At 44.1% G+C, this 20,336-nt stretch overlaps 2 protein-coding genes and 1 non-coding gene across 6 annotated transcripts; 1 reads left to right on the top strand and 2 right to left on the bottom strand.

Annotated features, from left to right (window-relative positions):
* Positions 1 to 161: 161 nt before the first annotated feature.
* Positions 162 to 234, bottom strand: trnar-acg. Its single transcript has one exon. It is a non-coding gene; the product is annotated as a tRNA-Arg (tRNA).
* A 1,472-nt stretch (positions 235 to 1,706) lies between these two features.
* Positions 1,707 to 11,843, top strand: fanci (FA complementation group I). 2 transcript variants are annotated; one of them, XM_035643575.2, is made up of 38 exons: positions 1,707 to 1,865; positions 1,996 to 2,095; positions 2,190 to 2,262; positions 2,631 to 2,761; positions 3,271 to 3,424; positions 3,567 to 3,624; positions 3,717 to 3,758; positions 3,974 to 4,097; positions 4,205 to 4,290; positions 4,373 to 4,505; positions 4,601 to 4,678; positions 4,782 to 4,918; positions 5,136 to 5,316; positions 5,428 to 5,515; positions 5,617 to 5,747; positions 5,837 to 5,907; positions 6,027 to 6,141; positions 6,259 to 6,381; positions 6,657 to 6,725; positions 6,820 to 6,921; positions 7,010 to 7,201; positions 7,586 to 7,707; positions 7,798 to 7,959; positions 8,141 to 8,320; positions 8,423 to 8,589; positions 8,684 to 8,748; positions 8,914 to 9,030; positions 9,110 to 9,161; positions 9,242 to 9,369; positions 9,775 to 9,840; positions 9,956 to 10,052; positions 10,136 to 10,320; positions 10,414 to 10,470; positions 10,562 to 10,621; positions 10,710 to 10,784; positions 10,884 to 10,979; positions 11,057 to 11,158; positions 11,267 to 11,843. In XM_035643575.2, exons 2-38 carry the CDS (start codon positions 2,003 to 2,005, stop codon positions 11,327 to 11,329), a joined length of 3,975 nt encoding a protein of 1,324 aa, XP_035499468.1. In that variant the 5' UTR covers positions 1,707 to 1,865; positions 1,996 to 2,002; the 3' UTR covers positions 11,330 to 11,843. The 2 variants fall into 2 exon arrangements, with proteins under 2 accessions (XP_035499468.1, XP_035499467.1); XM_035643574.2 differs by having other exon boundaries at positions 11,057 to 11,843.
* On the bottom strand, positions 10,848 to 20,171 carry polg (polymerase (DNA directed), gamma). Of its 3 annotated transcripts, none has more exons than XM_035643576.2 (23): positions 20,041 to 20,171; positions 18,911 to 19,514; positions 18,480 to 18,675; positions 18,141 to 18,308; positions 17,897 to 18,043; positions 17,675 to 17,754; positions 17,290 to 17,472; positions 16,959 to 17,101; positions 16,733 to 16,856; positions 16,380 to 16,604; positions 16,136 to 16,253; positions 15,821 to 15,904; positions 15,512 to 15,628; positions 15,242 to 15,402; positions 15,094 to 15,147; positions 14,877 to 14,994; positions 14,610 to 14,745; positions 13,656 to 13,902; positions 13,411 to 13,533; positions 13,127 to 13,295; positions 12,469 to 12,677; positions 12,216 to 12,376; positions 10,848 to 11,540 (listed from the first exon to the last, which is right to left on the bottom strand). In XM_035643576.2, exons 2-23 carry the CDS (start codon positions 19,486 to 19,488, stop codon positions 11,476 to 11,478), a joined length of 3,606 nt encoding a protein of 1,201 aa, XP_035499469.1. In that variant the 5' UTR covers positions 19,489 to 19,514; positions 20,041 to 20,171; the 3' UTR covers positions 10,848 to 11,475. The 3 variants fall into 3 exon arrangements, with proteins under 3 accessions (XP_035499469.1, XP_047189256.1, XP_035499470.1); XM_047333300.1 differs by having other exon boundaries at positions 15,512 to 15,625; positions 19,930 to 20,084; XM_035643577.2 differs by having other exon boundaries at positions 19,930 to 20,083.
* Between the last annotated feature and the right edge of the window lie 165 nt (positions 20,172 to 20,336).

Here is a 20,336-nt window from a genome sequence, read left to right on the forward strand (position 1 = left end):
CAACTTTTGTAAAACCGTTTAAGTGACGCTAAGTGTTTAGCAGCCGCGCGGTTCTGCATTTATTTATTTGACGGAACTTGATGGGTTAGGAGTTTAAATTGGTTATATTAAGATGTAGCACCGCAATGGGTGCGTTTTTTCTTCGCAAAGAATAAAAAGACCGAGCTAGCCAGGAGTCGAACCTAGAATCTTCTGATCCGTAGTCAGACGCGTTATCCATTGCGCCACTAGCCCGATGATATCGAGTGTTGAGGTCACGTGCATCATAAAGCATTACTCCGGTGAAATGTCTTGATTTGTGATGCGATACAACAAAAACTAAAACAATTATGTCCGTTACGAAGATATATATATATATATATATATATATATATATATATATATATATATATATATAATCCGATGGTTGACTAATGTCACACAGCCAGACTGTTCAAAGAATTAGTTGCCGGCAACCAATACGGGCATATTTTTCTTCATCAAAACTGTCAAGCAGCTGCCACCTGAGAATCGAGGTAATTCTTGGTAGCGACCATAGGGTAGCGACAGCCAATCACGTTTCAGTGTACTAAAAGAAACCTACTAAGAATCTGGATGCAAAAGCCAATAAGAGCTCACACCGTTACCAAGCGTTTTCGGTGTTGACTCCAGTGGAGTACAGTAAAAGTTAGGGTTAGTTAACAATCAATACGTTTATTTTAAATTAATGAATAATCTGGTTAGTTGGCAGACGGTGGTGGAAAGTATCGTGCTGTGTGCTATGCAATCTAGAGGGAGGCTACTTGTACATTTTATGCTATTTTAGACTAATAATCCACTACATCTCATAGGTAAAATAATTTCATTCAACTTCATGTATGTGGGGAGTTGAGACTCATCAGTTTTCTCGGATTAACTCGTGTACACAAATCGTAGTAGGAAAAACTTCCAGAGGACTCTGGTGTAAAAAAGATAAAACTAAAATATGTAGTCCACAGTTTGTAAATATTGAGTTCTTACAGGAGTATTCAAAACCAAGTATTTCTCATCAGAAAAGTGTACCACGGTGTAGCTTGGTCGCTGCTTATTAACTGCACTTATTTAAATGTAACGTGGAAATGTAACTTGGCGCACACAATGTCGTTTACAGCTTGAGTAGCAGATTCAGATTGTTCATATAAATACACTATAAAGTGATACAATACACATTAATGCATCGCTAATAACAATTCAAAAACATAATATACTTACCTCTGAAATGGACCATAACGAGTATAGTACAGTACTTGGTGAATATTTTGATGCTACTTGAATGCAGGATTTTTACTTCTAACAGAGTATTTCTAGATTATGGTGTTGCTACTTTGACCCTAATTACAGTTCTGAGTACTTCTTCCACCAGTGGAAACTGGACTAAAATAAGGAGGTGGCGCCCCCTGGCGCCCCTGGCGAAAATCCTTGTATCCCTTGCCGTCATAGGCGTTCAGCAAACATGGCAACCCAGCAAACAACTACACCAGTAGACGTAGCAAGTGGGGTTAACAGATCTGCTTTTCCACTATACCACCTAACGCGCATACTGTCACAGAGTTTTCTAAACCATTTCAAGTTATTCAAGAACATTTGTCGTGTCATTGTGCTGTACGTGTTTTTATTATTGTAGAATGAAATGTAACGGGGAGCGATTAAATACTGAGATTGTGGGATACTTTGAGTCCAATGTGGCAACCGCGAAGCAAACCCGGAAGTTTTCCGCTGGCGGGAATTCATCAGATATTATGAAAGCGCTACCAAACGGAGGCTCGGTTTTGCCTATAATGGATTAGTTCACTAGATTTATTTGTTGGTCCAATATTCAAGTGTCAGACAACCACCAGCAAGAAGAGGTAAACGTGTCATTCGTGCCCTCCCTTGAATATTGTATCGCGGATCTACAATAACACGCTTTGCTGAGGTTGACAACAAACGGTGATTTCTTTCCGTCTCTGCGTTTACTGTACTCGTGTCCGTTTGTAGGTCGATCATGAGGGCTGTGATTGATAAAATCGTCCTGCTGTCAGATGGAGACAGTACCGCCGAGCTTGAGAAGTACCTGTCCTCCCTCAAAAGTGACCAGGTAATTATGGTCAATGTCATTGGTCTGAATCTCATTTAAAAATATATATCTGTGTCCCATTGGAAACACGAAACCCCTGCCCTCTGCTTTCCAGTTGATCACTGTGATTACCAGCAGCGCATTAAAGGGAAAGATGGTCGGTGCCATAATCAAAGGCATATTTGCAGGTAAGTGTACATTTTCTAGGTGCAGACAGATTTATTGTCACTCTTCTCCTTAACCCTCAGGAGCATTTGTAAAAATCGTAATGTTTAATATATAAACGTTTTAATTGCCTCTCATGGCAGTTGCATTAAAACTCCCCGAACCAGGGGACGCACCGGTAGCTCACCTTAGCCTGTAACCATATTTCAAGTCACGCCCTGGGTTCGAATCCCGTCTGGGCCCTTTGCTCCCATTACTGCGCCCCATCCCATCTCTCCGCTTCCTTCCAGTCGCACCGTCACACAGTTTACACCGTCTGCCAAAAATAAATGCAAAAAATAACACACACAAAAAGGGACCCACATCACCACATCACATGCTCTGCACTCAGGCTCTCCCCCCGGCTCCACTGAAGGATCAAACCGCAGACTTCTGGTCTACCAACACTGCATCCCCCTGTGTGAGTCCGGGGACCTTCAGACTGAGGTGGCGGCCGACATCATTGGACTGCTGATGCTTGAGGTAGAAAAAAGGAAGAAAAAGCCTGATTATGATACAGGGTCGAGTATCCATTTATACAGGAGTCCAGTCCAAGTGGCTTCTGTTTATAATGATAAAAATGGTTTCTCAGTCAAACGGCAGCAACATGTCATCAAGTAGATTTCGCCAGGATGAACAGGTCTCAACATGTTTGGGCTTTTTGCAGGGAAATTATCTGGCAACCCATCTGTTCTAAACAAGGTTTTGAGCTCTCCTTAAGTTATTACAAGACATGGGTTGATGCAATACATACAAATAATGCTCAAACATCTGTAGAAGGACCTAGTTACTACTTTTGGATCAAGTGTCAGCTTCCATTCCTTTTTTAAATCCCAAAATAATAGAATTGTTTTGAATATAGTGCATCTCTTAATATTGTCTCCTGATTTTCCTCTTTCTTTGCCACTGCTCTATGTCCTGTACTGTATGTCACAGACTTTCCTGAAATATTTTCTTCTAATTCCAGTTTGACCTTTTTAAATGTTACACAGACTCATACACTGTCTGGACCGTCTCTTGCACAACTGGCGTCCCTTTTTGTTGATGCCATTAAGGTGGGAAAAATGGGCAGTGGGAAATCCCTGGAGCTATTTCCTACAGTGCTCACTGCCCTTGCAGCCTGTGAAGCATTGTCCTATGGCAAAGGTAAGGGCAAATTTTGCCTCATTAACTTTGTTAAATTAATATTATACATTTATATCAACATCTTCTCTCCAGGGGTTTTATCTACATGATGGACATTTTAAAAGACAATGAATCTCTGTCCCTCGTGGTTGCCTCATTTTAGGAGAACTCACTGGTGAGGAATACAAGAAGCAGCTGATCAACAGCCTCTGCTCAAGCAGGTACGTGTGCAAATGTCAGTAAGTTTTTTGGGAGTTCTTGACTTTCTTGACTAACTCCTTTTAAACTAAAACCTTTTCTTTTTTTCATGCAGATGGGACCCGCAGTGTGTTATTCACCTGACGACCATGTTCAGGTAACACTGATGACTATCAGTTTTTCAAAGTGTCAGACACTGTTCCTTTTCGCTCAGAATTTTTTTTTGCCGTACCATTTTCTTTTCTTAAATTTATAAATGGCTTTCACGATGATATCACAATTTTACAAGTGCTATTATTTGTATCATGTGCCTCCTCTGGACATACAATGCAACATAGTCAGCAGTTGTTTAATTTGTCTTTCTCATTCTAGGGACGTGCCCCTGTCATCAGATGAGCTGCTATTCCTGGTGGAGAAAGTACTGCGGATGTTCACCAAACTGGATCTGCAGGAGATTCCACCGCTGGTTTACCAGCTGCTGCTTCTGGCAGCAAAGGTGGGTGTGTATGTTTGTGTGTGTGTTCCAACATGTTCCCTTTCAGCAAAAGGTAGTAATGTCTTCCGTTTTAAATTTCTAAACATCTGCCCTGTGTTATCTGTTAGGGTTGTAAGAAACAGATCCTGGATGGAATCATTGCTTATTTTAAGGAGCAAGATGTTCGCCAGCAAGAAGAGCAGAAACATGGAGAGTGAGTGACTCATACACTGCACAATACCGTATTTATACTTTCCATTTACAGATGGTTATTTTTCACATTTTATTTTCCTCAGGAGCATGGATCTAGAGGTCCAGTCCATTCCACAGGACCAGTTAAGGCACGTGGAGGGCACTGCTATCCTCCACATCGTCTTTGCGTTACGACTGGACCATGAACTCGGGAGAGAATTCCTTAAAAGCTATAAGGTAATTTATGATTTTCCTGCCTGGGATTAGTTTACAATTTCGGAACTAATGTGTTCTGGGGAGTATGCCATAAATCTTAAATTGCATCCTTGCAGACGTCATATGGCGACCTGTGTCCGTTCAGTGTTGCCCTGTTGCTCTCAGTGGCACGTATCCAGCGATATGAAGAGCAGGTGAGAAGTCTTTTCATTATTTTTCCTGTACTCATTTGAGTCATATTTCCTTTTCTCTCGTCTGTTCGCTCATATTTCTTTCTCCTTCCCCTGGTTTGCGTAGGTGTTTGACCTTTTGAAGGGGGCAATCATCAAGAGCTTCAAGGATGAGCAGCTGCAGCAGGGGTCCAAATTCCTGCAGGACGTCCTGCCCGTGCACTGCAGTGTGGCTCACATGATAAAGGACACTGTCAAGAACAGGTCACAACATTAATAAATCTTTTTCAAACTTTAAAAAAAAACCCCAAAACTATATATTAGTGAATGAATAGTGACATGGAAAATGGAAAATCTTTTTTTCCCCACAATTAAAATTCACATATCCTTCACATTAAAAATAATTAATTTGTGTTCTCACATCTTCACAAACATTTTTGTCTATTTTTTCCATATGGGTGCTTCTCTTCCACCTGTGCAGTGTGTTTGGGTGGGATCATGTGACCCAGGGGCTGGTGCAGCTGGGCTTCTGCCTCATGGACACGTTTGGACCCAAACCTGGACCATTTGGCAAGACTACAGAGAAGTCCACTACCGTGGCCAGGACCCCGACTCAGCAGGCATGTAAGCTGGGAGGTCAGGTGCTTCTCCAGGGCTTTAAGGTAACAATTTTTTCGTTTTTTTATTGGATTGAATCATCACAGTGTAAATGACAGACATTGACTACATGTGTATATTCTTCTCACTGGAGGATGTGTGTTCTTCTACGACAGATGCACGAGCCTATCAGAGGCGAGATATTGGAGCAGGTCCTAAGTCGACTGGTCACAAAGACCGCCTCCCCTGTCAGCCATTACTTAGGTAATACAACCTTCAGGATTTGGTCCCAGATTTCAGATGCACACCAGTGTCTGAATCTTTCCCGTTAGTGACTATATTTGTTGTTGTTTCTATATCATCAGACCTCTTCTCTGACATCGTCATCTCTGCCCCCATGATCCTCCTGGAGTCGTCTTCCAAGGTGACAGAGACATTCGACCACTTGTCATACCTGCCCTTAGCCACTGTTCAGGGTCTACTAAAAGCTGTCCAGGTAAAACACACATATAAAAACATTGTTTATTTTTTACACAAGTTTCTGTTCCTTTATCCAATAATTTTTTTTTTCTGTTAAATTTCCAGCCCTTGCTCAAGGTCAGCATGTCCTTGAAAGATGCTTTGATTCTAGTTCTCCGCAAGGCCATGTTTTCCAGGTGTGTACTATTATGTTCTTTATCAGAGGAGATTTATCGGTACAAACAGTTTTTCATATTTGAATCACCTGAAGATCATTTTCTGACACTTTTTTCCACTGTCAATGACTCACTACTAGCCAGCTGGATGGCAGGAAGTCTGCCGTCACTGGTTTCTTGTTGCTGCTGAAGAACTTCAAGGTGTTGGGCAGCTTGGCGTCGAGCCAGTGTAGCCAGACCGTCTCCTCCAGCCAGGTACAGTTGGATTAAGCATGTGGCCTTCACATGTGTGAGTGTGGAACAATAGATGCAGGAAAACAGCTGTGAAAACGTGTGCATTTTTAAACATGGTCTGTCTGAATCCTTGAATAGGTCCAAGTGGACGTTCATTCCCGTTACAACTCTGCTGCCAATGAAGCGTTCTGTCTGGAGATCCTCAGCAGCCTGCGTCGCTGCCTGGGCCAGCAGGCGGATGTACGGCTAATGCTTTATGAGGTTAGAGATCACTTTTCTATATTCTCTATTCTATTCCATAGTATGTTTATTTTCAATTTTGCCATATGTTGGGATTGTCACGATAAGCAAAGCAGTAAATCAGTTTACATATGCATGTCTCTCACATTTGCAAACAAGATTCTAAAAGAAACACTTAAATCAGTCAGGGCTTAGTTAGTTTTATGTGAATCTTTATGAAGCTATTATTCTTAATATCATTTAAGGGGTGAAGAGACATTTAGTATACTGAGAGGGCAAATTCTTACGTGTTTCAGGGATTCTATGATGTTCTCCGTCGCAACTCCCAGCTCGCAAGCTCCATCATGCAGACCCTTTTCTCACAGGTACGTGTCTATTAAGTGCAAATTGAGATTTAATGGCCTGTTTGTCATTTTATCTTTATGATGAGTCTCGTATTTCATGTCTTTGTGTCCTTAGCTGCGGCGGTACTACGAGTCTGAACAAGACCTCCTGCCCCCGGTGAAGCTGGAGCCGTGCATCACAGCTCACGGAGACCAAGTTTACCTCCAGGAGCCTCTGGTACTCTTGAACTGCACTGTGCCATTCTTGCGACTTCCCTGCGTCACGATGTAAATGTCTGCTATAAATAGTGTTTGTTCCATCTCAGGCCCATCTGGTGAGCTGCACTGTACATTGCCTGCTGTGGCTGCAGAACATGCGGCGGTCGGCCAACCCCAACGCTGACGACAGCGATGACGAGGATGAGGAAGAGGAGGAAGGATACCAGTCGGAGCTACAGACAATCCTGGAGAGCATGACAAGACGCATGATCAAGTGTGAACTGGAGGACTTTGAGCTGGTGTGTAATGATGCGTTCGGATCCTTTGTGTTGACTCGCACGAGTAAACACAACCCGCAAATTTTTGCTTGCTTCCTTTCTGACGTGGACAGTCAGTGACGTTGAGATTCTCCCAACGCTACCGACGTCACCATGAGTAACATCTCATGCAGATCGTCTTCCTTAATGTGTTTCCGTGACCAACACAAGGTTGTAGTTTTGATGAAATGAGTCGTCTTGCTGAAGAAAATACAGGAATCCTCATGAGTTGTGAAAGAAGGACGCAGATGAGCATGTGTCCTCTGCCTGTCTCTTAGGAATTAAATAATGAACGTTTTCTCTCTTTGAATCAGTTGTTCTTTTTCTAGTGTTCCTCACTTGCATACTGTCGTGTGTGTTGATCAGGACAAGTCCGCAGAGTTCTCCATGGGGTCTAGTGTTGGGGTGAAGAACAACATCTATGCAGTTCTGGTGATGGGAGTGTATGAGGTCCTTATGGAGTATAACTTCATCAAAGCCAACTACAGGTAACAACCTACCACTCTCCTTTGCAAGGATAATTGTGTAGCCTAATTCAGGACATTTTTTGATAATGTACTTACCTTTTTGTGTCACAGTAAAAGCCACTTTGAGGAGCTCATGCAGCTGTTTAACCGCTACCACAAGCTGTCTGACATCTTGAAGGAGAAATCTGGAAAGGGTCGAGTTCCCTCCCACAAGACGCCCCGCAGTTTACTCTCTTTGGGATTCGTATCGACTCTCCTCAGTGTGCTCTTCAGGTAAATCTCTGCAATGATTTCTGCAAGTTACATGCTAAAAAGTTAGAAATACTATGTGACAACTTTCCAAAATAGTGCAGTATATGTGCATTGAATCTAGAGTAGTACTGATAAAACCAAAACATTCAAAATAATTGTGAGTTAATTATGACAAATGTGACAAACATTGATTTTCTTTCAGAGACAGCACTCAGAGCAGAGAGGAGGCTCTCTCTGTGCTGCGCTCAAGTGGAGAATTTGTGCGTTATGCCTTGAGTGTAGCAGTGCAGAAGATCCAGCAGTTGGAGGAAACCGGTCACACAGACGGCCCAGATGGACAGAACACAGACAGGACTTTCGGCTTCCTCTGTGACATGACGAGGTCGGAATCCTTTGGCCCAAATAACAGCATTTAGATGGGTTGTGTTCCTTGTTTTCGTTTTGTGTATTGTTGCACTAACGATCCATCCAAATGTCCTCCCAGCGTGCTCATGTGGCGTTACACCAACATCCCCAGTGTGGTGGAGGAGGCAGGGAAGGAGAGGAAGCGCTCCAGCCTGTCTCAGCTGTGTCTGGAAGGTTTGCTCAGGATCTTCACAACCTGCCAGCAGCGCTATCCACACAAGATGGCCCAGCTCCTCACCAACATGGGTCAGTTCTCAAATTGTAAATGTGGAGGATTTTTATTTATTTTTTTACACCTGAATACTATGCAGGAATTGATCACACTCTGTGTTTCTTTCAGACATTGCAGAAGACTATCCGGAGCCAGATCCGGAGATGAACTTTTTTTACATCCGACAATTTCAGGTGCGTTTGTCCTTTGTCCTTTGTCCAGTTAATCAATCTATTTTTAAAATGTTTATTTGCCTCAGATTTTCCTGCTTTGATACATTGACTTTCTCAAGACAGTTGTTTTAAATGAACATTGGATAATTGCACCCTATCTGAGTGCTTCCTTTACCCCATCAACAGAGAGCGCTGTTCACTCAGTTAAGTGGAGGAGAGGAAGAATTTAACAGCAAAGAGGCTCAGCTGCTGGTCAGCATCTTGAGCGTGCTTTCCCACCAGCTGAAACCCTCCTCCCAACAGGTCGGTGAACTCTCTCACATGCTCCTCATGGAACATCTTCTGTAGCTCTCATTCCACTGACACGCGTGTACATCCACAGTTTGTTCAGATGATCACATGGACCGTGAAAATCTGCAAGGAGACCAGTTTTGGTGAGTAACACTTGAACGTTTTTGATTGTACTTATTTGTACAGGGAGGTTTGTTTTGAGGTAGTTCATTTTTCTTTTTAGAGGATCCTGCTTTTTCCAAGGGGCTGCTCTCTCTTCTCTTCAATCTACATGTTCTCTACAAGAGTCCCGTGAGCCTGTTGCTGGAGCTGTGCCAAGACATCCACAGTCAGCTGGGTGATATCGATCAGGTACACACAATCCATGTGACGATACCGGCCATTTATTACCAATGTCATTGTTTGACCATCAAATTCAACCTTTGGTCATAGTCTTATATGATGCTATATTCTCACAGTACAGTGGGTTAATGAGATTGATCATGTTGGAGCAGTGATTTCTTTAATTTCTTGCAGTTGTACCTAACGATTTTATTAGCAATTGTATTGTTTTGCATCTTGCAAAAAGCCTTTACAATGCTTATACATGGTTGAATTTCTTTGTTTTCTAAAATCAACACAACTAATACTCTTAGCAGTAATCATTTGGTCTTTATTTTACAATAATAACATGTTTGATTGTAAATTAATGATAGTAATCTTGCAATTCAGACAACTTTTTGTAACTTCTATGCATTCTCTTTTCTCTGTGATCAGGACGTGGAGGTAGAAAAACAGACTCATTTTGCCATTGTCAACATGAAGACGGCTACAACAGCAGCGGTGAGTGTTGGGTGTCTGACTGGTCACACTTCTGATTTTCATGGACACGTGACTCAGAGTCATTTCAGGGTGGTGTGCCCACAGTCAGCCTCATCGTTTTAATGTTTCCCCCCAGCTGCTGGTCCTGTCTCTGGTCGACAGAGTTCTGGATGAAGTGGAATGGCTGATCGCCAGAAGGAAAATTCAGACAGCCTGTGTCAAATCTGTCTCTGGTGAGAAAAATTTTACACTGATGCTCACTTGGATTAATTGTCAGTTAGATATTACTATAATCTAATGTGTTCCCAATGCGAAGGCGAAGGTACCCAGACTGCAGGCCAGCAGGATCCAATAGAGAAAGCGGTGACGCTACAGCTCGGGACCCTTTTGACTGCGTTGAACGAGCTGGTCCAGACGGCCCTGCTCTCTGGCACCTGCACCATCACGCTGCTGAGAGAACTCCGTCGCACATACACCATCCTCACCACCCTTGTCAAATACGTGAGTATGAGTCCGCTCTGTGATCTTGGTGTGAATCGTTTGTGCGGTTTATTTGAATGTGACATTAACCTTGTCTCTTGTGTGATGTTGTAGTACATCCAAGTGTGTGCCACCCAGCACGGTGTGCTGCCGTCACGCGTTGAGAAGCTGGTGAGTCCTGGGGGTTATCGTTTCATGGTTTGAATCTTCTAGTGTCTCTGACATCATGCTAATCTAATGTTTCCCGTGCCGATCTGTGCAGGTGAAACTGTCCGGCTCGCACCTCACGCCACAGTGCTACTCTTTCATTACATACGCACAGGTAGAGCTCAAGTCAGTCAAATATCACTGTTCTGGTCAAGTTTTTTCCAGTCATGGATATGACACTTGCAACTTGTTTTCCCCATCAGGGCGGTGAATTTAGCGGTGGAGGTGCAGATGACAAGAAGAAAAAGAAAAGGATTGAAGCGAACGTTGCTGCTTCTGTAAGAACAAATATCTCCTATAATTTGGTAACTGAAATGATTACTGATCATAACAACAACACATTTACATGTGCAGACCTTTTTATTTTATCTTGGTAGACAAAACTTCTGCGAGAGACAAAGACCATCCCTGACTTGATCTTTAGCATTGAACAATATGAGAAATATCTCATCACACTCTCAAAGAAATCAAAGGTATGAGTTTACAGTACAGTACAGTAATCTGCCACTTGTACAGCTTTTTCACCAGCATCTGTATGTTTGTTTTCCAGGTGAATCTGATGCAGTACATGAAGCTGAGCACCTCGAGAGATTTCCGCATCATTGCCACTACTCTTGACGCAGCCCTGCAGGAGCAGGACAACACCCAGGAGGTAAGTCCCATCTCACCCTGTAATGTGCAGCTCCAAGCTCTGCATTCAATATTTTCCATTATTGTAGGCTTCTGCTCGGTGAGATTTCATAGTCTGTTTCTTCCTCAGACTGCAGAGTCACAGGACACGGAGGAGACTCAAGAACCCAAACAAAAGAAACGGAAACAGTGAGACCGCCACTGTCGGAGCTCCTCCGTCTGACACACATCTTCAAATTCCACACAAAGCTGGAGTTATTGCGCATCAACATCCTCTTGGCACTCGTGTGCGTGTGCTGCTGTTCTGAACAACAGTTGCGGGTGTCATACAAAAAAGTGCTATCTTTCTTTGTCAAGAGAGCCTTTAGTGATGTCAATGATTTGGTAGATGTCCAAGGCTTCACCTGTGGAAAGTACAAACATGGTTGTGATCCTGTTGTTCACTTGGTTCAGAAGAAATCTGTATTTTGTACATGTAATCTAAACAAACTGTCGTTTCTATTTTTTACATTATTGGAAGGTTTGTCTTCCTGCCTGGTTTCATCAGGATGAATAAGCTACAGTACAGGCCCTGTTTCATCAGTGCTTGGCTACACTACCAGAATATCTAAGGTTTCAATTACACAAATGCATCCTGAAGAGACTCGTATTGCGAAACTTTGTCAAGTGCTGTTTTGTTTTAAAAATAAATACTATTTTATTCCCTATTCTGTTCATTTACTCAGTTTTATAATCCATCTTTCAATTGCGTCTTGTATAGAATTTTGCAAAGCCGTGCAAGTCATCAGGGATAAAAATGTGGACAGTTTATGATGAAATCAAACATTAGATTTTTCTTTAGGACTTCTTATGCTTTTCTGGCCAAATCACAAGTGAACGTTTGTTGACAGTGTAAAATGGCTGCTCGGGTTTGATTTATTTTAATCAAGTTTATGGGCTAATTCTTCGAACTTTATCGACAGGGTTTTAAAGATCTATGGTTCCCCCTCCTGTCTTCTGTACTGTACAGGACACACCATGCCTTATACCAAAGAAAAAGCATTAATGAAGATAAAGACAGGATGATGTGCACAACTCACCAGGCGGTAGACCGTATCTACGTTCCAGACCTGTGGGGTTAGAGGGGGTCACGCAGTCCATGGTGACCTCCTTCCTCAGACACTGGTCGATGTCGACCGCACTGAAGAAAGCGACCGACTGTGGCAGGTCCTGCATGCCTAACGCGCGGGCGAACGCACTCCTGCCCGAGACAAACGTGTAATCAGAAAAGCTGTCAAGTCTCTGCGGCGGACATTTTGACATGGAAGAGTAAATACGAAGCTGTGAGCAGACCTCGTGAGAAGGTTTGTGATCTGAAGTGCCAGCGCTGCTCGGTAACGGTCCTCACTGCGGACGATGTACCGCACCTCGTCGTGGATGCTGATACAGAAGCGCCCGTCGATCTGGTACTCCTCAAAGAGCCACTTCATGGCCACCAGCAACAGATGTAGGTAGTCCACTGCAGAGCTCTGGACCACCCAGTTCACTCTGCTGGTGATAAACTAACAAAAGAAATCAGATATGGCAACCGGAACTTTTCCAGAGAGGCTTGTATGTGAAAATGTCCCTGTGAGTCCGTGTGAGAATACAGGAGAATCTCCGGAAGTGTCAAGTTAAGTGAGCGGGCGCTCTACCCTGGAGCCACCTTTGCCTGAATGTTACGGAAATCTTCCTATTGGTTTGAATGCCTCTGAACTGGGCAATCTCCTGCTGCGTTCTTCAAATGTGAACGTCCATCTCTGGACCCAATTTGAACTTCACTGCATGTGTAAAAAGTTTGGGATGCCGATCGTCTTAGATCCTTTTTGGATTATTAGCCCTGACCTGATACTGTTATTAATATAGTTGCCAGGTTTTTTTTTTGCACACAGCACTTTAGATTAACTGCTCATACTATTTGAACACCAGTATTTTTATCAGATTTATGATAATGAAAGTTGGTTAGTCTCACCTCATTCTTAACTGCCTTGGGCTCCAGTGCTCTGCTTATCCTGCAGCCGAGAACCGGTGTGGCTGGCTGTGCTGAATGAGCGATATTCTCCAGCTTATTGAACATTTCCGATTCGGTTCCTCCAGTCCACAGACGGTTTCCCACAATATCCCACCTCTTCCGCCGGGAGCTGAGGGGGTGAGAGGATCATAGGGAGGGAATTCAATGAACGGAGCAAATGCAGATATAACATGTTGTGGCTCCTGAGGAGTCGTGTTTATGTGAGGTTATGGCTTCTCCCTCACCACTTTGAGGCCAGTCTGCTGATCCGCCTCAACTCCTGCAGGGAGACACTTCCATTTTCCTCCCTCTCTACATCTATACCCAGTTCACTGACCAGCCACTCTCCCTCCTCTGACAGATCATATCTGACAAACAAAAACATACAATGCAAGAGCTCAACTTTGTAGCATTACCACACACAACCAAAACCTAGCCAAGTAAAAACTATTAACTTGAAAAAAAAAAAGATTAAATTAGTCTAGTCTACCTGCGAACACCCTTGGTTAAGGCATACATCTGCTTGGCTTTACTGGCAGCTTCCGTCTGACTGAGGCGGTGGTTGAACTGCATCAGTAGCCTCTCGGCGAACGGCTGTCCTGCGCCATAAATGCGACCATAGTTGAACACCTTTGCATGCTCTCTGCTGATGCCCACGGCGTCGGCGGTGCGGCTGTGCAAGTCAGTGCCCTGGCTCTTCTTTCCCTGAAGGGTCATCCAGCCAAATGCTGTGCAACCTGAACCCCCCCGCAGAGACAAGAGATCAGCACAGTTATTGTCACATGCTGCTGGTTCAAACTCAGGCAGATACAACATGTATTACATTCATAGACTACGTATAACAATGGATGCAGTCACCGGGGGTCCAGAAAATGAAGCCAATGCAGAAGTACCTTAAACCTGTATTCTCTCGAATGACCTGCAGATGGCAAATGGTTGCAAAATAAGGCTGTTTCTATAGAAGTCTATGAGAAAATGACTTCTCTACTTCTCGATTGATTTATAACGTCAGTAAACATTTTCCTGAGGAGTTTATGGTCTCAATCTCAATCTTCTCCAATACAGCATGATGTTCAATTTGTAAATTATGGTCCCATTTAGAGAAAAAGGGATGATGAAGCACAGTATGCACTGGGACGTGGGGAGTGTGTGATTGACAGCTGGTGCCATCCAGAGGATGTAGGTGGATGAACAGGCGACACGCTGTCAGTCAGGCCCATCGCTATGGCGTTAGTTTAGTCTCAAAACTCGCACACGCACAAACCTCGCCCACTCCTCCAAATATGGTTACTTCTGGATTAAAAACCAAACGACGCTGGCTAAACTCGAGGCCTAAAACGCCAATATGGGTAGCCACTTGATTGCATTCTACAACCAAAAATAATATGGGTTTTTTTGTTAAATTTAACTAGGAACTAAAGATTTGAGAGGGGTGAAATCTCACCGTGCATGCCAGCAAATTGAGCCTCTCCGAGCACAGCAGCAATCCACAGCTCCTGAGAGTCGACATCTGCTCCGACCAGGTGGTACCCAGGTGGAACCTGCACCATGGCCTTCAGCTCGCTGCCAACCCGATCCCGCTGTGGACGCAAAATACAGTCCGCGCATAAATATTCCTTCAACACAATTTAGTCCAAACTGCCAGCTGAGTCAGTAATCTCAAGACTTGTGTTGTGATGTTCAGTTTTTCTTGATCGACTCGGCCTCTCACCCGTGCATTACTGGCAGTCAGCCACGTTGGCTCCACAGCCCTACGCGTTACCGTTCCAGCGGTGATGACCTGAGGTAATATGGCCCCATACTGGCCCTCCTCATTAAATTCTTTGTGCCTGTGAGAGACAGAAAGGTTGTTACATACAACGATGACCTCCTCCCCCACCATATGGCATATCAATATCAACATTTGAAATTTGATACGCCAGACAAACCTGAAGACAGTACGAGGAAGCTCTCCTTTTCGCAGCCACAGCACCATCTGGGAGCTGTTAGGGGGGGTACAAATATCATCATCAACGAAGCTGATCTGTGATCCCCCAAAAAAACAAGAGTACATTCATGGTGACAGCTGACAGGTACCTTATACGTTTATGGGCATTCCTCCAGAAGGACATCATTTTGTTGATCTCCAGAGCTCGCGTAGCATTGGTTCCACTCCACCCCGCCCTCAGAGTACCATCCTCCATCTTGGCCAGGAAGTCCTTAGAAAACGGGCTGCCGACATTGTTGTGGTTTCCGTCCTGAAAGAAAGACATCCAGGTGAGATGATGGATGTAGCTCGTCGGAGTGACATTGTGCCAAAGCTCGTTGTTCAGGAGACTCTGGGTAAACACTGAAACTGCACTTTACCTTGTGAGGTAATTTGAAAAACCAGCACCCTGGGATATCTACGTCGTTGTAGGGCCCGTTTCCATGGTGATAATGGCACCCACTATTATCTGGGAGATGATTTGGATCCTGGTGCTGCTGTTGATGCAGAATACAAAGTATGTCACACAACGAAAAAAAAAAATTAGCATGAATACAGAGCATGTCAGATGAGACAGAGCAGTTTCATATCAACACCATAAAAGGAATGGCTGTAGAAAAAATAAACAGTTCAGTATTAGAGGTGTCAGCAGTACAGCACCTGTACACGACAAAGACTGATTCACTTACTGTGTTTTTGGTCTTCGCCGAAGTTCTTGTCATTCTGACCCCATTTTCCTCCGTCAAACTTTCCAGGGAACTTAACTCCTCCGCCTTGACATGAGGTTTAAGAAACAAATCTCTGTCATGACACATATTATTCTACCATTCCTGAGCAGTGGTTAGAATTTGCACCGATACCAGACCCAGCCAATGCAAGCGTTCTGTGGATTTCAACATTGTGTGCTGTAAACTTAAATTAACTAAAACTTCATGAAGTAATGCTGCACTAACTTCTACCTTAACCTTGTTTGAGCCATTTCATATATGGCTCAGCGTATGCACCTTTGCCCACACTGCGCTGTCCGTCAACATGAGGTCGTCTGAAAGGTTAGGGTCCGGATATTCAGGCCGCTCTTTGCTGTTCTGCTCGCAATGCTCCCTGTAGACACTCTCAATAGCTCTGTGGAACACAACAAGGCTTTAATTTACTCGCCCTGTTTAAACCAGAGACTAAACATTGAGCAGAAATATCCAGCCCATCTATGATTATACCCTGATGAGAGACACCCCATGGTGTGTCAACTACCTGTGTGGGCACACAGGCTCAGTGTTCTCCTCCTGAGAATCAAGGTTATCCCTGCGTCCAGGCACCAGGTAGCCCCACCCGTGTTTCTCTGTGTGATGCAGGGGGAAACCGTCCCAAGTCAGACCCATCAGCTTAGGTGTCAGTCTCATCTGAAGACTGATCAGGCTGGCTCCAGGTGACCAGCTGTCCTCCTCAGACATCTTCTCACACAGCTTACGATACCACCTGACGACACCGTAAAAAGGGGGGAGACGGACCGACTTGTATGGGTCAGTAGGAAATAGAGAGGGATAATGATAATGATATTGTGATAAATATTGGAAGGCTCTGTCGGGGGTTTGGAGTGCTCTCACCCTGGGTGTCCAGGCAGATGTTGCCTTCTCTTAGGAAGTCGATTCACTGTTTCCTTCAGCTTCTCTACGGCCAACCTGCTGGGGAAGGGGCCTTCCATCTCCTCTTCAGATGGTGGTCCTGGATCTAATAAGTCAGAAGTCAACCAAATCACTACATCTGTTATTTTCAACACCTTTTGGTTATAATACTGGCTTTATAATTATAATCCAGGATTTGAGCTTTTACCTTCTTCCCAGTCTGGAAGAGGACAGACAACTTGTGTTTCAGCTGTTTTTTTCAACTGTTTCTTCTTACTGACTGCTACTTTCTTCAGCTTGAACTCCTGCACATCCCACTCAAGATCCCAAAGCCAGGGGTCTTGTTTGTATCTTAAGTAAAAAAATATGAAACATATGCTGTTCAGTGGAGGTTTTATATAGAGCAACTTAAAGCACATATCGCAAGGATTTATAGAACTACACATTATGCATCAGTCCATCACCCTTTTTTACCTTATTATACAATTATGGACAACATAAAAAAAAAAATGGTGATGATGAATTGATGCTCTTCTCACCGGTCATCCTGCAGCAGCTGACAGGCATCGTCCGCGAGAGTCATCAGAGACTTCTTCATCTCCCTCTGGAGCTCTTCGTAAATGTCCTGAGAATCTTCCAGGTACCGATCCCAGTTCTGATTGATGGGAAGGTAACTCACACCCATCTCCAGCATCCCCGCAAACGTCACTGGATGAGGACACCTTATATTAAAAAAAAGACAGACAAGGTAAGATTATCATGCAGCATTGAGAGCAAATTAATCTTTGTGGGTTGATTAATTTACACACACGCACACACACACACACACACACACACACACACACACACACACACACACACACACACACACACACACACACACACACACACACACGCATTGTGTTTGTGTTGGGATGTACTGACCTCTCCATGAAGAGGGGCAGCTGCTCTGTGAAGACTTGATGGGTGGCCTGAACATCCATGGCGCAGTACTGCATCAACTCCTGTAGAGGTCAGCATATGCAAAATTATTTTTGCCACGATGACGATGGCAAATAATGAACGCAAGTCTTTTTAGAGGACATTTAAATATGAATGCCTGTGGCTTAATGATTACTGACAGACGATTTGCCGTGAACCTCTGACCTGAAAGTTGTTCCTGACATCCATCATGCTGCCCTTCACGAAGGTCTCCCTGGCCTCCTTCTGCAGTGGCGGCCCTCCCACATACAGCGCGTGGACATCAGCAAGGTTATTAATGCTGCTGATATTCACCCAGTCCCAGGAGCCGATCTGCACACCAACAAAAAAAAAGCCACATTGAGTTTTGTTGATTTCCATTCTGCAAAGCTTATGTTGTAGGAAAACTATGGTGAAAAAAAGGACAAACCATTGGACCCTCCCTTCTCTGTCCAGCTTTCTTAATGTGTTCCTTGACCTCCTGAAGACCCCTCCTCTTGCCCAGCCTATTGGCCATCCACAGAGTGCGCTGGAACCCAGTCAGTCCTGAGATGGCCATGTGAAGGCTCATGGTATCCATGAAGCGCATCTTTGAACTCTTGAGGAAAAAAATAACTCAGGTTATTTTCTATTGTATACAACTTCTTTGTCATAAAAATTACACACTAATTGGATTCATGTTTACTCGCGTGACTCATACGACAGGGGTTCAAAAAAATAGAGAAAAGGATGAAGAGACCCATCGCCATCCTCTCCTCTGAGTAGTTACCTGTAGTAAATATTGTTCCTTAATGAAAGATCGGTCAAAACTGACATTATGGCCCACGACAAGCCTGTTCTTCCACTGGCCTCTTGGAGGATAGGCAGAGTTCATGGGTGTCTCAAGTGGTATGAGGTCAGCGAGGGTCAACTGATCGGACCAGGAGTATCGCTCTTCAACGAGACGCTTACTGCACCAGGAATACCTGGCAAGTGAAATATTGAAGAAGACATATATATATATATCTGTTCATTTACATTCATACCAAACGTTCAGGTATAAAAACATGTATTTTCAAAACTTTCAAATTTTAGTGGCATTATTGGGACAATGAAAATGCATAATTTGCCCAACTTATCTTGCCTTCCAATAAATAGGTAAATGCCAGTAGGTGTATTTCTCCCCTTTACACAATCGTCACAATTCTTCTTCCTCCTCACCAGTTCGTGGGAGACACAGCGACAGCCAGCGTGGGACACCGTCCCTCCGTTACGCACACCTCCACATCAAACACCAGGGCAGACTCATCTGGGAAATCCACCTTGAGACTCTCCCCGTTGGGACCATAGCGCGTCCAGCCGACCTCCCACTTCCATTCCCGTGGCATGGGAGGGAGCTCGGCCTGCTGCAGCTCGATTGCCGCCTCCAGGTAGGGGAGACTCTGACTCTGGGCCAAGACGCGGAAGTGCTCGTCGACATTTCCGCCGTACATTTGGGGAAGTTTCAGCTCCACGTCGGGCAGCAGCGACGTCTCTTTCCCCCACAGCTGGTGTTTCTGCAAGTGCCTGATGCTGCGCTCCACGTCCTCCTCTACGTAGTCTGGTTGCAGCCCTCGGAAGATCTGCTCGTGGAGGTTCTTCGACAGCATCTGAATGTTGAGCGGGTTCAGGCGGGTCTCCGTGGCGGAGTCCTCGCCTTGATGGGAGCGAGGCCGGGTGGAGAACAGGGAGCGGGGACACGGCCATTGTCGACAGACGATGAGAGACCTCTGCAGAGGACAGCGCAACACACGCAGCATCGCCTCAGGAGGACTTCACACCACAGCTGGAAGACAGAGATGCAACATCAGCGTTGGGACACGATACTTCCCGGAAATACTCAGGTTATAACCCAAACTGAGATACTAAACTAGCTCGGGACTAGATGCATATACTGTATATTTGTAATAGTGTTGAGGTTCTAGTTACCATGTTCTCATTAGATAATATACTAAGTGATTGTGTCAACTTATCTATTGGTGCTTTAGTTAAACCAATGCTTCTTCTTGACTTCATTACATAAGTTTTACATTTTGTTCAAACTGAGTTTCCACCCAGCTTTAACATTAACGCCGGACATGCTGGGAATAATTTGTTAGTTTAACAAAATGCAGTATGCGGTTGTGATAAAAAAAAAAAGTAGTAGTTACCTACATCAATGGCTAAATGAATGAACCACGATGCTACTAATGAATGTTTACCTCGATGTTTGCTAACACTGATGGGGACCATCGTGTTAACTCGAGAGCAACTGAACAAGATAAATGTTTGTTAGCTTGACGGTCGCCTGAATCAAAATAAAGACACCTCACCTCATATATTCATAAGTGAATCAACCGAAAACATATGTTTTAAAAATCAAATGAGGTTATTAACTCCATAGCATGCGACCCCAACGGGCTTCTTCTTCTGAGAGCAAAACAAAACGTGAGCGAGGCGCGAGCGCCTCCTAGCGGCACGGATGACTGCACTGCACGTTAGCAGAGCAAGCAGTCGGTTGGATTAATACCACGGGGGGCAGACTATCGCTCTATATTGCATTCACCTTTGGATAATTCGCAATATACATTGCTAAGAAGAACTCCCATTTGCACGACAAAAATTCCAA

The sequence above is a fragment of the Scophthalmus maximus genome, chromosome 7, assembly GCF_022379125.1.
Source record: "Scophthalmus maximus strain ysfricsl-2021 chromosome 7, ASM2237912v1, whole genome shotgun sequence".
NCBI lineage: Eukaryota > Metazoa > Chordata > Actinopteri > Pleuronectiformes > Scophthalmidae > Scophthalmus > Scophthalmus maximus.

Excerpts from the sequence above, each read along its gene's own strand:
- fanci (XM_035643574.2), top strand. The coding sequence starts at position 2,003 with ATGAGGGCTGTGATTGATAAAATCGTCCTGCTGTCAGATGGAGACAGT. Across the intron at positions 4,919-5,135 it reads AAGGACACTGTCAAGAACAG|TGTGTTTGGGTGGGATCATG; the intron begins GTCACAACATTA and ends CCACCTGTGCAG. Across the intron at positions 7,960-8,140 it reads CTCCTCAGTGTGCTCTTCAG|AGACAGCACTCAGAGCAGAG; the intron begins GTAAATCTCTGC and ends ATTTTCTTTCAG.
- polg (XM_035643576.2), bottom strand. The coding sequence starts at position 19,488 with ATGCTGCGTGTGTTGCGCTGTCCTCTGCAGAGGTCTCTCATCGTCTGT. Across the intron at positions 17,102-17,289 it reads CAGCTGCTGCAGGATGACCG|ATACAAACAAGACCCCTGGC; the intron begins GTGAGAAGAGCA and ends TTTTTACTTAAG. Across the intron at positions 13,296-13,410 it reads AGCAGACTGGCCTCAAAGTG|CTCCCGGCGGAAGAGGTGGG; the intron begins GTGAGGGAGAAG and ends TCACCCCCTCAG.